The sequence below is a fragment of the Dicentrarchus labrax genome, unplaced genomic scaffold, assembly GCF_905237075.1.
Source record: "Dicentrarchus labrax unplaced genomic scaffold, dlabrax2021, whole genome shotgun sequence".
NCBI classification, from domain to species: Eukaryota; Metazoa; Chordata; class Actinopteri; family Moronidae; genus Dicentrarchus; species Dicentrarchus labrax.
In genome coordinates, this window is record NW_026136705.1 from 10,689,770 (window position 1) to 10,703,838 (window position 14,069).

General features: G+C 41.7%; 1 protein-coding gene across 2 annotated transcripts in view; it reads left to right on the top strand.

Annotated features, from left to right (window-relative positions):
• srrm3 (serine/arginine repetitive matrix 3) overlaps positions 1–14,069 on the top strand; it is a 71,975-nt gene extending 57,906 nt beyond the window's left edge. The window contains exons 10-14 of one of the 2 annotated variants that reach the window (XM_051400318.1): positions 429–591; positions 8,768–9,063; positions 9,214–9,465; positions 9,552–9,677; positions 11,913–14,069. In XM_051400318.1, the coding sequence (XP_051256278.1) occupies positions 429–591; positions 8,768–9,063; positions 9,214–9,465; positions 9,552–9,677; positions 11,913–12,186 (1,111 nt within the window). In that variant the 3' untranslated portion in view covers positions 12,187–14,069. The remainder of the gene's footprint in view (positions 1–428; positions 592–8,767; positions 9,064–9,213; positions 9,466–9,551; positions 9,678–11,912) is intronic. The other variant, XM_051400319.1, reaches the window with a different exon arrangement.

Genomic DNA, 14,069 nt, shown 5'->3' on the forward strand with positions numbered 1-14,069 from the left:
TCCAGTAGCAATTAAAATGTGAAATTAACAAAAATCTATTATGAATGATACATAAATATACAAATAGTGATATATATAATGAAATAATAGGAAATTGGTTGAAATGGAAACAAAAAGAAAACCAAACTGGAGCAGGAAATAAATAAAAAATGAGGTACATCAGAAACATGGTACCACATTGACAATTGCTGACAATGAAGATGCACAGAAAGAGATCACAAACAAAATCATTGCAGCTTTATTCATGTTCATTGCACCTTTAATGAATGCAAATAGAAATATGCATATTGATTCAGCTAACACATTCTTCATGGTGACCAATGTGAAGCTCTCTTCAATCCAATTTTAAGTCAAACACATTTTGAAGATCTGATCCGGGTCCCCAGAGGCTTTACCTACAGTGTTTCTGTGCGGCTCTGCTCTTCCAGACTGAACTCCAAGCACAAGATGGACGGACAAAAGGCGTCCGGCACCTCGCTGTCCCCGGGCCCCAACACTCCTGCTGCATGGCACAACGGGGACCACACCCAGCGAAGCCGCAACGGCAAGGCCGGCAGACTCAACCACGCCGAGGGCGAGAAAGGGCACGATGTATGTAATCTCCTCTATTTTACTCCCGCACCCCCGCCCTCCCCCCACCCACTCCAACGATATCTTCCATAGTCTCTGCAAATGAGTTTTATCTTGCTCTCCTGTGTTGGTTGACATGAATTCTCATCTCCTTTGATGTTGAAAGACTTTTTCATTCTTTTATCAGTTATTGATAGGTTGTAGGCCAGTTATTATTATTGATAATATTATTTTTGACACTCCTGTGTAAAACTTGCCGCTCCTGCTGCTTTGTTTCTGGCTCTCTTTGACTCCTCTGCCATCTTGATTTTTTTGTTTGTTCTTGTTGTTTGCTGGTAACAGAGGGAGGGAGCAAAGAGAAGAAAGGTTCTAGTGTTTCTGTTCAGCACACATCCTTCTGAGTCGAGCCACAGCATTAGCATACCACACCTTGAATGGAAATATGAGCCGCACTGGCACACAATGTTTCCAAATGAATGAGCAAAAAGATGTGTAGTTTCTTCCGAGCGGATGCCTGCTAAGGCATAAGGAAAACAAAATAAAGTTGAGCCAGGGACAGGTATGACTACTACAAACATTTGCTTGTTTGCTGCTTTAATGTGATAATGATCTGCAATTCCTCCTTGAACTGACTAATCCAATTACTTAATGGAAAGTCTTGATCCAAGCATGCCAAAATGAATTGTAACAAAATATGGCTAAGAACAAGGTGCAGCTCTCCATTCCCAGTATCAGCTGTTTGTGCTGGGGTGTATGGAAGATTTAAAATGCCTAAATTAAAACAAACCAAACAAAGAAATACTGAAATACAGTGCACATTGTTGTATATACAATATATATACATATGTTTTCCTTTTTTATGCATTTACAGGAAATAAAGGACAATAATGTTGCTTTTTGTCTTTAATAACTGAATACATTTGTTTTGTTATGACATACATTTTTCATCTCACATTTAAGTCACAGAGAAGCAAAACTTAGAGCATCTTTAGCTTCTGAAAAGTGATGTATTTCCATGTGAAATGGAAGATGTGGGTAGGGTTTAGTTATTAAAGAGATTTAAATCAGATGCTACTGATTTGATTGGATTGGATTGGATTACTCAAAAGCGGGTGTGGCTTAGATATTACAGTGAGATGCAGAGCCGAGAAGAAGGATAAAGGTTAGATTAATAACTTATACCTCAATTACATTCTTCGGAAATGTAAACAAAGTTTTTGCCAGTCACAATCCAAACGCAAACCTCTCATTAAGATATAGCTCTGCTAGCTAACCACAAGCTAACAGTCAAGTGCGGTTTTATATCGATTCAACACATTTATGTTCCTTCCCCAAGTTCATGAATCAACAAAAATATTTATTTATTTATTTATTTATTTATTTTCCAAGAAGAGAAAAGAGAGATATTTTTATATAAAAATACTTTTTTGTATTTTTCATCTTGCTGTGTTATTAAAATTAAATCACAGCACAGAAAACAAAGTGAATAATGTATTGCATTTCAGTGTTGTCCAGCAGAGAGCAGCATAGACCTGCCAATACAAAATACAAAGCACTGTCATTAGTTTTTATGAGGAGGTGCTAGGGAGCTTTTTTTTTAATGGCAATGCTTCACGCATTGCAAAAGTGAAAAACAATCACAGCTTGGGGCGGAACCTGGGGTCGACCTTTGCTGATATCATTGCTGGCAAAAAGTGATGACAGCAATGACAAACAGCCTGTTAAATTAAAACAATATTCTGTTGGCTAGCCAGCTGCAGGGACATTACTCTTGAGTTTAGTTACATTTGTGATATTTCACTTTATTTCTTTGTTTGATTTGTTTTTATTTAGGCATTTTAAATCTTCCATAGAGACGAGCTGCATCCCAAAACTGTGTTGTGCTACACCTGAATCTGTATCATCCCTGGACACTTTAAATAATAAAGGGGTAACTCTGTTCTTAAAATAAAAACAGCACCACATGTCCATAATAGGCTCCTAAAGTCTAAAGTGTTCTAAATCACACATATATACTCCTCTCTACTTGTTCAATTTAGAACTGCTACTTGTTTGTTTTGACTCCTTTGAAAATAACCATCTCTCGTAGTCTCTGATTACCTAAAAGATAGTGCCTGTGAAGAGATTTAAATCACTTTTTGCTATTATGGAAACAACCTTGCTCTTCCGTGCTGTAAATTGATCATTAGAGCTACAGTAGGATGACAGCCATTATGTTCGAATGAAACAAAAGACATCGCTTAAACCAAAGGGATCACTTGTGAAATAATCTTGGTCTGATGAACAAGCATCTAAATGGGCTGCAAACAGCCGGAAACACTCGCTCCAGAGTACTGATGTCTTCTATTTTCTACTCCAGCTTGCTTGTGTCTGTGAGGTCTTATCTGGTCTCTTTCTCTCTCTCTCTCTCTCTGCTTATTTCATTCATTACTGTTTCTTTTTTTTCCTTAACAATTTAAGTGGTATTTACCCATGAATAAATGCCCAAATCTTTCTGTCTCATTTATATAAAAAGCACTCAAATGCTTTGGAACTGGACCAAGTAGGTTAACTGGGTATGTGTAATAGTTTCTTCTTGTCAATACAGTTGTCTTTCTTCTCAAGCACATGCTCTGCTCAGTGATAGATCCTCTTCTCCTCCAGGCGTCCAATCAGCTCCTGCCAAACCACCAGGAGTTAAAACACATGCTCCTCTCTGTTGCTTTACTTTACCATGTTGATGTGCATGTTGCCCCTAGGTGGCAGTATCTCTTCTGTCCATGACGTTTGTTTCTACTCTTATAAGCTCAGGCCAGTGGAGAATGGCAAGGGAGGTCTGTTTGATCCTGTACTTTGGAGCCATTCAGTTGGGATGTAGCGAAAGAGGAGCATTTAATTGGCTCACATTCTTTTTAAGCAGCATCTTTGTAGCACAAGGTGATGTTGCCACTCTTGTTAATCTCCACCAAAAGCTAAAATATTTGTTTTATGATAATGATCCCCACACTGAAATCTTTGCACAGGAGGATGGTTATTATGTGTGACAGATCCTGGATGCAACTGAAGTTTGACTTTACTGCAGCAGTTGTGTGGTTTAGCAAATGTTCTGTATAGCAGCTCTGGTTGTCTATCTATCATCTCAGTTTGTGTTCCTGTAGTCGTCCTCTAGCCCCGCTTGGATCTGTCTCATCCACTGCGTGGGAGACAGTCCTTAATGCTTCCCATAAAAAAGCTCAGGGAAACAGCTCTGCACTGCTCTTTATCGGAGGTGAAGTTAAGCGGACGTCTGTTTACCAGACCAGCAAGTTAGTCCCTCTCCTTGAAGACGTCTCTCTGGAAAAACAGAAACGTGGGGTTAGAAAAGAATAAATCTTACCTTTGTGTGGCCTTTTCCAAGTTTGTTTTAGAGTGTGGCTTGATCCACCTTGCTGCTCCTTGTGGCCAATGGGGGAACAACACCCACTACATCTGCAGTGCATCAATCATAGAGTGTTACAGCGACTCTCAACAGACCATTATGACCTCCGAGGATCATGTGACTGAAGGAGACAGCCGAAAATGTCAGTAGGATAGTTTCTGGTAGCTTTGCTGGCAGATTAGCTTGCTACACCGTCACATCACCCTCACCTTGCAGGTCATAGCGGCCTGTCGAGACTCTCTCAGGTGTGTACTGTTCTTTGGCCACAGGGGCCAATAATGAGTCCATTACAGATTGGTGCACCAGAATAAGTCAAAGAATACACCACACTCAAAAACTTACTTGGACAAGCTGTACAAATAGGAGATTTATCCTTTATTTTAAGTGTTTTCTGGTATTATGTCAAATTTTTTTCAAGAGAGAAGGCTTCAAGGACGAGGACTAGTAGGTTTGGTAAAGGCGTGTGCTTAAAAGTTTTGTGCGTAGGATTTAGCGGCATCTAGTGGTTGCAGATTACAACATCCTCTCCTCACCCTCTCGTTCCAAGTGTGTAGCGGAAACTATAGTGGGCATGAAACTCTCGAACAATGTGAAAAGCCCTATCTAAAGCCAGTGTTTGGTTTGTCCATTCTATACTGTAGAAACATGGCGGTCCAGTTATTTTAAGGTGATTATACACTAATGAAAGCATAGCTATGCATATTATATTCAGTTTATGCCAATAGATCCTCCTAAATGTTACACACTGGACCTTTAACTGACCCTCCTCCGATGAAGAGCAGCAGCCGCTTCCCCAAGCTTTACAGTGGGAAACATTTGGCACTGTCTGAAAGAGACGGTCCCAAACGGGGCTAGTCGTCTTCTTGCTCATTATTAATGGATGTCTTCAAACACTTCAAACACAAGTACATGGACTCTTGAAAATAACTAGGACAACTCACACATTTATTAACATGATTGTGATTTTAAAGGGACCCAAGCCATTTTGAAAGTAAGCTCCCTGTTCACACAAACAGCTTAAACAGCAGATTTGACAAAGCTCCCTGAGGTTCTCTCTTCCCGTACCGGTGTTTATAGTGATAAATATAAAAAAAACACAAAAATAAACAGATTGCCTGGAAGAAGGCTGGGCTGACGTCCAAAAAGTAGAGAGTAGAGAGGTGCTGCTACTGAAGAAGACCCAGGCCAAAATGTGACTGGGGTCCCTTTCAAATGTGCGTACTTTCTAGTTGTCCATCTTAGCAGTGACTGCCCCTCCAACACTCTTCTACCTCACCCCCCCCCCCCTCCTCCCCTCTCTCCTACCTGTTCATCCGTGTCATGTGTGACTCACGGCTCACTCTTTGTTGTCCTGGCATTTTCCTTCCCACGTATCTTTCACATCTGCCAGCTCTGCATGCACTCCTCCTCCTCCTCCTCCCCCCGTCCCGTCCTTCTAGCTACTCTACTCTACATGGATGTCCACTAATATGACAATTAACTCTATCCGCTTACCTCTATCTCCCCCCCAACCCCCCTCCCCCGTTTTGATACAAATATGGCTGCATTTGTACAAGCGAAAAAGACAAAGCACATCATGTAGTTTATAGTTTCATCCTTTGTTTCTAATTTTAGTTTGATTTGAATTCCATCTGGATTTTTTATTTTATTTTTCTCCCCCTCTACTTTCATTTTGGTTTGTTTATTTCTCCTTAGTGTCTGGACAAAATATGTAGCTTTGATACTAAAAGAGGTCATTGTCTTTTTCCCATTTCGCTGCGGAGAACATTCCTTTCTCCTTTTTTCTTTTTTTCTTTCTTTCCTTTTTTTTGTTGATATTGCATACGTGTCACTGATTGAAATGGAAGGTAGGTAATGCTTTGCCTACGCACGTGATCTTTATGCAGATGAGAATGTGACAAGCACCCTAGCCTGAGTGACGTCAATGTTTCTCTCTCTCTTCTCTCCTCTCTCTCTCTCTCTCTCTCTCTCTCTCTCTCTTTCTGTTATTTACCAATGGTCTTTAACCAAATTAATCTAACTTCATCAATTATGATTTGACTCTTAAAAGATTGGATTACGTAGAGCTCTGGTTTTTCTCTTTCCTCCTTAACTTCATCCTGAAGTCCAATATCCCGCTCTATCTTCCAGGTCCATTTCTTTCTCTTCTTTTGTTTTCTTTCTGTTTTTGGTAGAATGCATTCCTGTTTGTCCAGCATCTCTCTGTTTGTTGGTGAATTAGTACATTCGTCTTATGATTTTCACCATATTGCTTTCCACGACTGTTTCTAACAACTGTCATAAGCACAAGTGGTTGTGTGTTTTCTTATTATACCGCTTAGTTGTCCTCTCTCTAGTGGAGAACGGCTCTTCTTTCTGCAAGGACCAGTCGGTGCTTTTGTTGTATCTTAGATTAGGAAGCAGTTCAGACAGCACATGATAATGCATGCGGAAGAGTCAGCTGTATTTGGTTTCACAAAACGCCTTTTGGAGATTTACCCTCTATTTATGGCCTGCTTACAATGAGCAGTGAATAACCGTGCATCACAAGTTTCAGTCCCCAGCTCCCACTGAGTCACTAGTTCTATTTTCTGCTGAATACTTAAAATAGAGGTTTGGTATATATTTGAACCAATACTCAGTTTATAGGATAAGGCTGGCATTACTCTATGTTTTTACTTACTTACTTCTATGAACAAATCCCTTAAAAAGACCTAAAATAACAATATTTTAGTGTACCAATACTTTCCGACTCCCTATTGTGTCTGAGGCACTAGCCCCAAATCTATGAATTCCTAGTGAAGATGTCAATTTTGAAAAACTGGTCCCAAATATGCAGTTGAATTATTAAACAAGTCTACAGCCATGTTAGCGGCACAGATACAGGAGATACAGTGCTCCTTTGAGCTAAATGCTAATGCATGCTAACATGTACACAATGGCAATGCTAACATGCCGATGTTAAGCATAAATAGACAGCTGAGGCTGATGGGAATGTTATTGGTTTCTCAGGTATTTGGTCATAAATCACAAAGTATCACCAAATAAAATCTGACCTGATGATGGCGCTAGATCAGGGGTTCACCAGTGTAAGTAGGATTCATCCTCTGGGGATCTTGAATCTCTATAAAATGTCATAGCAGTCTGTCTAATAGTTGTTGAGGCATTTCAGTCTGAGCATAAAGTGGACTAACCGACTGACTGGCAGACCAACATTGCCATCCTTAGAGCCATGAGAGTGGCTTGATAAGACTCAGCCCCCAACAAGTGCTCTTTACTCTCGTTGAATGACAAAATGACTATTTTCAGCCCTGGATTAATACACATTTGGTGCTCTGGTGAGCATTCACTAAGCTATCATGGTAGGATCAATTCATTGTTGGTTTTGGTCTTTTTGTGGGATTTATTGACAAGAAGTAAAATACATAATATTGCCAGCCCTAATCTTTAAGATAGTGGTCATTATGTAAACTCCTAGCTTCAAGGTAATTCAGTCTATTTGTGGCTCTTAAGGTCATTTTTACGTTAAAATCCCAAAGGATCCAATCACATTCTTATTGTTTTATCAATTAGATGCAACTTCACTGAACCTTCAGTGACCAAACACTTTTGGGGGTTCTTACATCAGTCTATCCCCCCATAAAGAATTACCATAAAATGTGGTTGAACCCAAGTCAATCAGCTCCCTGGAGCGACATTAAGAGAAAAGTTGGCTGTTGTGATACCTGTAAGTGTCCAGTATGAAGGAGCCCATGAACACAAACTGATGTAACCAGTAGAAGGTAAAGTAGTTAGCCTGTAAATGTGTGAGGCAGTAAACCTACAGCTGCCCTGTGGTAGATACTACATGGAGTGAAAAATGGTAAAGAAAATACCTTTAACTCTCACCAGCCAGTTGCTCTCTGATGTTTAGGAAGGTGACTGGGCCCAGAGGATTTACTCTCTGTGTGAGGGATTCCCTGCACATTGTGGTTTTCCTCTTTGCTTTTTGAGTTCTTTTCCATTGATTTCCATGCATTGTCTCATGAGTCACTGGCAGGGAAGGGTTTTGTGTCTTTTTCTCTTGCATTTTGTGAATCTAATGATGCACTTATGTTGCCCCACTTTTCCCTTTTCTTCATACCTTACCTACTAAAGGAGGGAATACCACTTTATTGGTAAGTGGATGTTAACCAGAAGGGAGTTAAACAAGAGTAACCATTAAAAAAAAACAAAGAAAATGGGTCGCTGTTCACATCTCAGCAATTGTCTTCAGGAAAAAAATCCAGAAAGAGAAAATTGAGTAGCAGACGATTTGTTTTCTGATTCGATTGATTCAATAATTGTGATCTTTATTTTGTTCCTTCCATTTCTGTGATGTTCCGTCAAGTTGTCTTCTCTTTCTGTTTTGTTTCATTTTTTTAACCATTACTAAAAAAAAAAAAAAAAAAAACTGAAGAAGTCCTCTTTTTCTACTCTACAAAATCTTTAGCTCTGTACTTTCTGCCTCTGCTCTTAAACTTATTTGGTTCACAGTTTTGTTTTATTTTTTTCCCTCTCTTCCTCCTCCTCCTAGTTTTTTTGTTTGTTTTTGCGATTATAATTTCTTCAACTCATTATGGTTTTGCATGCCAAGTATTGCATGCGCTGCACCATAGAGGACTATCTATAAGCCATATGGAGAAAACCTAGATCTTTTTCTTTTAGATGTTTACCTTCTTTTGGCAAGTACACCGTAGCACTCAGTCACCAACCTGGAAACACTCTAATGCTCTTTTTGTCCTTTTTCTTTTTATTTTCTTCTTTTTTTTTTTTCCTTTGTTGGTCATCATTTCTCTACAGAAGCTCCGTCTGCTGACCGCTAGCTCTGCAAGCATCCAGTCCACTCTGCTGAGAGAGCACAAGCTCCACAGCGCCCCCAGCAGGAGCCAAACGGGACAGACGTGCGCAGCAGGAGATGCTGGGAGTGTGGACGGAAGGAACACAGTTGTAGGGAGCTCCGTAAGCCAGACGTCGGGGAAGAGAGGGAGCCAGAGAGGCCAGAATAAGAGCTCCCACTCCCCTGCTCACAGCAGCGACTCGGCCCACTCCCAGCACAACCACGCTCACAGAGGGAGGAACTCTCGTCACCAGAGAAAGTAAGCACAACTTCCCTTTTCACTCTCTCTGTAGGTTTTCATGTAGCCTGCAATGTCAGTATTGTATCTCTGCTGGAGCTTTCCGCTTTAGTTTTGCCACTGAGAGATCATTATTTGACACTCGCTGTGCTGTACTGCCAATTACCTCAGGACAAAAGGTGGCCACTCTTCCAAACGCCACCACCGCTCTAGTCGGGGTCAGGCACACCACCGTAGCCCATCAGCATCTCCAGGACGCCACTCACACACGTCCGGCAGGAAGAAAGAGGAGTCTCGCAGCAAACCCAACCTCCGGCAGCGCAGCAGCTCCTGGAGCAGCGGGCGTTCATCCTCTCGCTCTGCCTCTAGAGACAGAGGCCCCAGCAAGACCAAGTCCCCACACAATAGACAGAACAACTCCAGGTGAAAGCTCGTTCTCGGGCACATTTTGATTTTGATCTCACACGCTCTGTTCTGGCCTTTCTGATGGTGTTCTGTGTGTCTCGCAGAGAGAGGGACAGCCCTAACCGCTCGGACACCGACAGCCGAGCTCGCCGCCGCTCACGCAGCTACTCGCCCATTCGCAAAAGAAGAAGAGATTCACCCAGCTTCATGGAAGCTCGCAGGATTACCAGGTAACACAGCTGTGCAGCATCATAAAGCCTCCTCCTGATAGTTTTAAGGTTTCCATTTGGACATACAGTACATGTGATCACAACTTACTTTGTGGACTTTCCTACAGCAGAACACCAGGCTCCAATGAGACAGTTTGTCTTTTGAGTTTTATTCTCAGCTTTTATATGTCTGGAATGAACAGCACTTAGACATGACACGCTTCACTGGATGTTACTCTCTGAAGTTAAAACATGTCAGATAATTTCTCTGCACTCATTCAATCATCTCGGGGCCGAAGTCGTTCTTTTATGGCTTCAAATAACAACGATGACAAGCAAAAGGAATAAAATGAGGGAATTTGTTCCTGCTCTTACTCACAACTGAAAGTTTAGAGAACCACATTCGAATCCATTAAAAACTGCAGGCACAAATGAAGGAGGTGTAAGTTTTCTGCTTTTATACATTTATATCAATCTAGCTAATAACACATTTTAATGAAATTGTTAGCTGTCATTGTGCTTTTTTTTATTTTAGTATAACAAAAAATATTAGGAATGTAAATAGCTGCATTGTTAATGCAGTAACTCTATAATCAGGTGTACTTTCACTGAGAGGCAGATTTCCATCTTTACTACAAAGAGCAGCACTGTCCTTCACTGCCTCATCTCTGATTCATGGTCAAGTCTAACGCTGGAGAACATTACCTCGAGATAAAAACACACTTTTTTTGTTGTTTTTTTACTCTGAAAACATGCACATGGTGTACCTTTTTCCAGTCCTGAACAGTGCCTGTAGAGGATGTAGTTGGTGCTGTCTGTGCTTTACTGACAAGTGTTTATATCAATGGGGGTAGGCTAACCAACAGAAACACCTCTCAGACTGCAGCCTCCTAAAATGAGCATACACATTGAATCAGTTTAAACAAAAACTGAACATTTAAACTGCATGAAAGGAGCATTTGTTGTAATTTGGCTGCATTTGTTTTAGCTAGCTGTACCTAATAAACTAGCAACAGACAACAATAAGGACATAAAATCCATACAGAAATGTAGTCGGATTACAAATGCCAAGAGAAATATGTACTGAATTCATTTCTATTTATTTATCTAGTTTTTTTGATTTCTTATAGTTTTTTTCATTGCTCCATTAAATATGGATCCATTATCTGCTTAATAACCATTCCAAGGCTCCTCAATACTGAGAGCAGATTTGTACCTTGTATCCTCTTCTGCCAATGAAAAAAGAAAACTTTTGAATTATTTATCTTTTTATAATTGTATCTTTTCCTTGAAGTTTGTGGCACTTGCAATGTCACCTCTCTAGACGTGGGTGAAACGTGTGTATCTTGTCATCTTTCACTCCAGTCCTAAAGGTCCTGATGCCAAGACAACGGGATGCTGCTGAACTGAGCTGCTGCAGGCTAGTTACCCTGGTAACAGTTGCCGTGCAGCAGGATACGGCTAGTCTGACTCCTGAAGCTCGGCCGAACAGCAAACCACCCGAGGTCCCCTGAGTAAACCTGGTCTCATCCTGTTTTTCTCTCTGTCCTTTCTGCTCCTTCATCTCCTTTCAAAAAGAAACTCATACCGACTCTAAAGCTGCACCCCACTGCGGTAATGCACTAATGCTGTAGCACAGGGAGACAGAGATTAAAATGCTATCAAGGTTTATTTAAGTGGATATCCCTCTATTGCACAGGCTGTGCATTCTCATAGCAGATACAGAAAACAAAAGTGAAGGCTGAGTAATCTCCAACGCTGCTGAAATGACAAGGTGAAACACACCTTGTAGCAGCAGGGATACCCTGATAGCGTTTATCTCTCCCCGCACTGTTGACTGTTGATTCTTCTGGGTGTTGGCCTCCACTGAGAAGAAGAGGTTCTTTTGGGAGCTAACAGCTCATTACCTTACAGGAAGCACTTCCCGGGTGGCTATTAACAAGGCAATCTAAGCTTAAGCTTAAACTAACGACATGCCTTTCTCTGCTACGTGTGTGATTACAGTGTGAGTGTGTGTGTGGTTGAACAGCTTGGACTTTTTTAACCCATATAACAGCTCTCTTTCAGATCCTGTACTGATCAAGTCTACCACTTGTGTAACCTAACACCGATTTGCTCTTAACCAACCAAATCTTGTCCTAATACTCATGTGTTTCATTCGTCAGATAGACCACTAACTCGTCAAACAGTCGTCTCTGTCTGGCCTCGCTGTTAACTCTCCATCTTCCTCCCCCCTCTCTCCCTCCTCTCCTCCAGTGCTCGGAAGCGGCCAATCCCGTACTACCGGCCCAGCCCTTCGTCGTCCAGCTACGACAGCAGCCCGTCGCGGTCCAGCCGCAGCCGCAGCTACAGCAGCTACAGCCGCAGCAGGAGCCACAGCCGAAGCCACAACCGGAGCCACAGCAGGAGCCGGAGCCGGAGCTGGAGTCGGAGCCGCAGCCAGAGCCGGAGCTGGAGCCGCAGCAGGAGTCGCTCCCGCAGTCACCACAGTTACTACAGCCGCAGCAGCTACGACAGCCCCGGCTTCTGAGCGCAACAGACAGCACAGAAGGGAAACACAAACAAACAGAGGAGCAGTCCTGTTGAATTTACCGTGCTCCGGTTCAGTCATGATGTATCTTTAACAAGCCCTCGACAGCCCCTGCACTGCTGTACAGTCCAGGGCCCTCGACCCTAGACATAATCCCTCTCCAACACAGAGCCTGGATCAAAGAGGAGGGATGTATTTTGATATAGCACATTATTATGAATTTGGCTGTCACTGTTCATGTCCTCACATATACAAGGTATTAAAGGAAATGGGTTACCACATGTCAAAAATTAATTTGGTAGAGCCCAAAGAACAAATCTTGCTGTATGTTAGCACTTTCTGTCTCTTCTTCCACAAAGCAACCAAAAATTAATTCATTACAAACTATATACTATAAATATATATATATGAATATATCCTAACAATAGGAGCTGAGTAGAAGTCAAAAAGAGGACACATCAACGGCTTACTGTACATTTCAGAAAATCTCACTTTTTTTCCTCCCCCCATCATGTACTCATCCCCCCAAAGACTTCCATTTCACCGAAGCACAGAGATCAACAAAAGTGAGAACAAAAGAGACGTCGGCGGATGAAACAGGAAATGGAAGAGAAAAGGAACTTTTTTTATGATGAAAATTGTATTGTATAGGTTTGTCTGTATAGATGTAAACTCTCTTAAGTTCTGGCTTTGTAAACTATGCACTGTATATTCCATCTAGTTTGAAGAGGCTTGTTTAGCATGATGCATCGGGAGAGACTTGCTGCTCGATGGACAGTACCTGGCTGAAATTAAAGGTGCCAGGGTGCATCTGTTCTCCCCTCTGACATATCCAGTATGTCAGCCACCTGCATACAGAGGTGAATGGGACGGGGGGGACAAAAACTATGTATTATGTACTTTTACTCTCTTCCCTGTTTAAATGATTACGTTGATTCTGCTAATGTGTGTGTGTGTGTGTGTGTGTGCGTGTGTGTGCGCGCGCGTACGTGTGTGTACCTCCTCTGCAATGACCAGTGAGGTAATTATTTGTGTGTGTGTACCACTGTAGCCTGCAGCTCAGGCTGCTGTGTGGTATTGTACAGGAAAACTGTCTGCAAAAAGTCTCCATGCACACTTTTTGTGTTGACCACAGCTATTTATAATTCTAATTGTATTTATCAGTTTATTTATTGGGCTATTTATTATTTTATTTATTTATCATTCTGCCATGAGCTGTAAAGCAGTTGGATCATGCTTCGACGATGAGATTGCTGCAAATGTATTCCCATTTGTAAATGAACTGTACTTGTTTTACACGAAATGGGTTTCTTATTGTGGCGAAGGATGACTATCGCTATCAGATGAGCGAGCGGGGTGAAGATCCTTTGCTGTGTGTTTCAGATGCTCTGATTTTAGCCAGTGGAACCAAGTCTTCACCCACAGTTACTCCCACGACTGCCATTATGGCGTCCCCTGCCTATTGTAACGGTTCATTTTAATGCCAGCCATTGTGGCTCTGCTTGTATTGAGGAGCGAGGGATCAGCCTCAAACAGAACCAGAACATCTCCCTGTGATTAGAGGGAGTCCATTATTCTACACAGCCACCACATACTCTAATCCCTTGTATAATGGGCCGCACCATGTTTCTGTACCGTACAGCTACGGTAGTACGGTAAACAAACTGGCGATACAATCAGGGATCACCTTAAGTCTTCCTTACCATTCGTCCAGTCTCATGTCACTCGCACAGTGTTGCATTCCCAGTGTAACCCAACTATGATACTCTGCAAACCTGTTAATTTATTCCAAGTATAGCATTGCCCCTTTGGTTCTACAAGTCATTCTTTGTAGTGTACAAGTTATTATACCTGACAATAAACAGAAACAAATGGGGAAATGA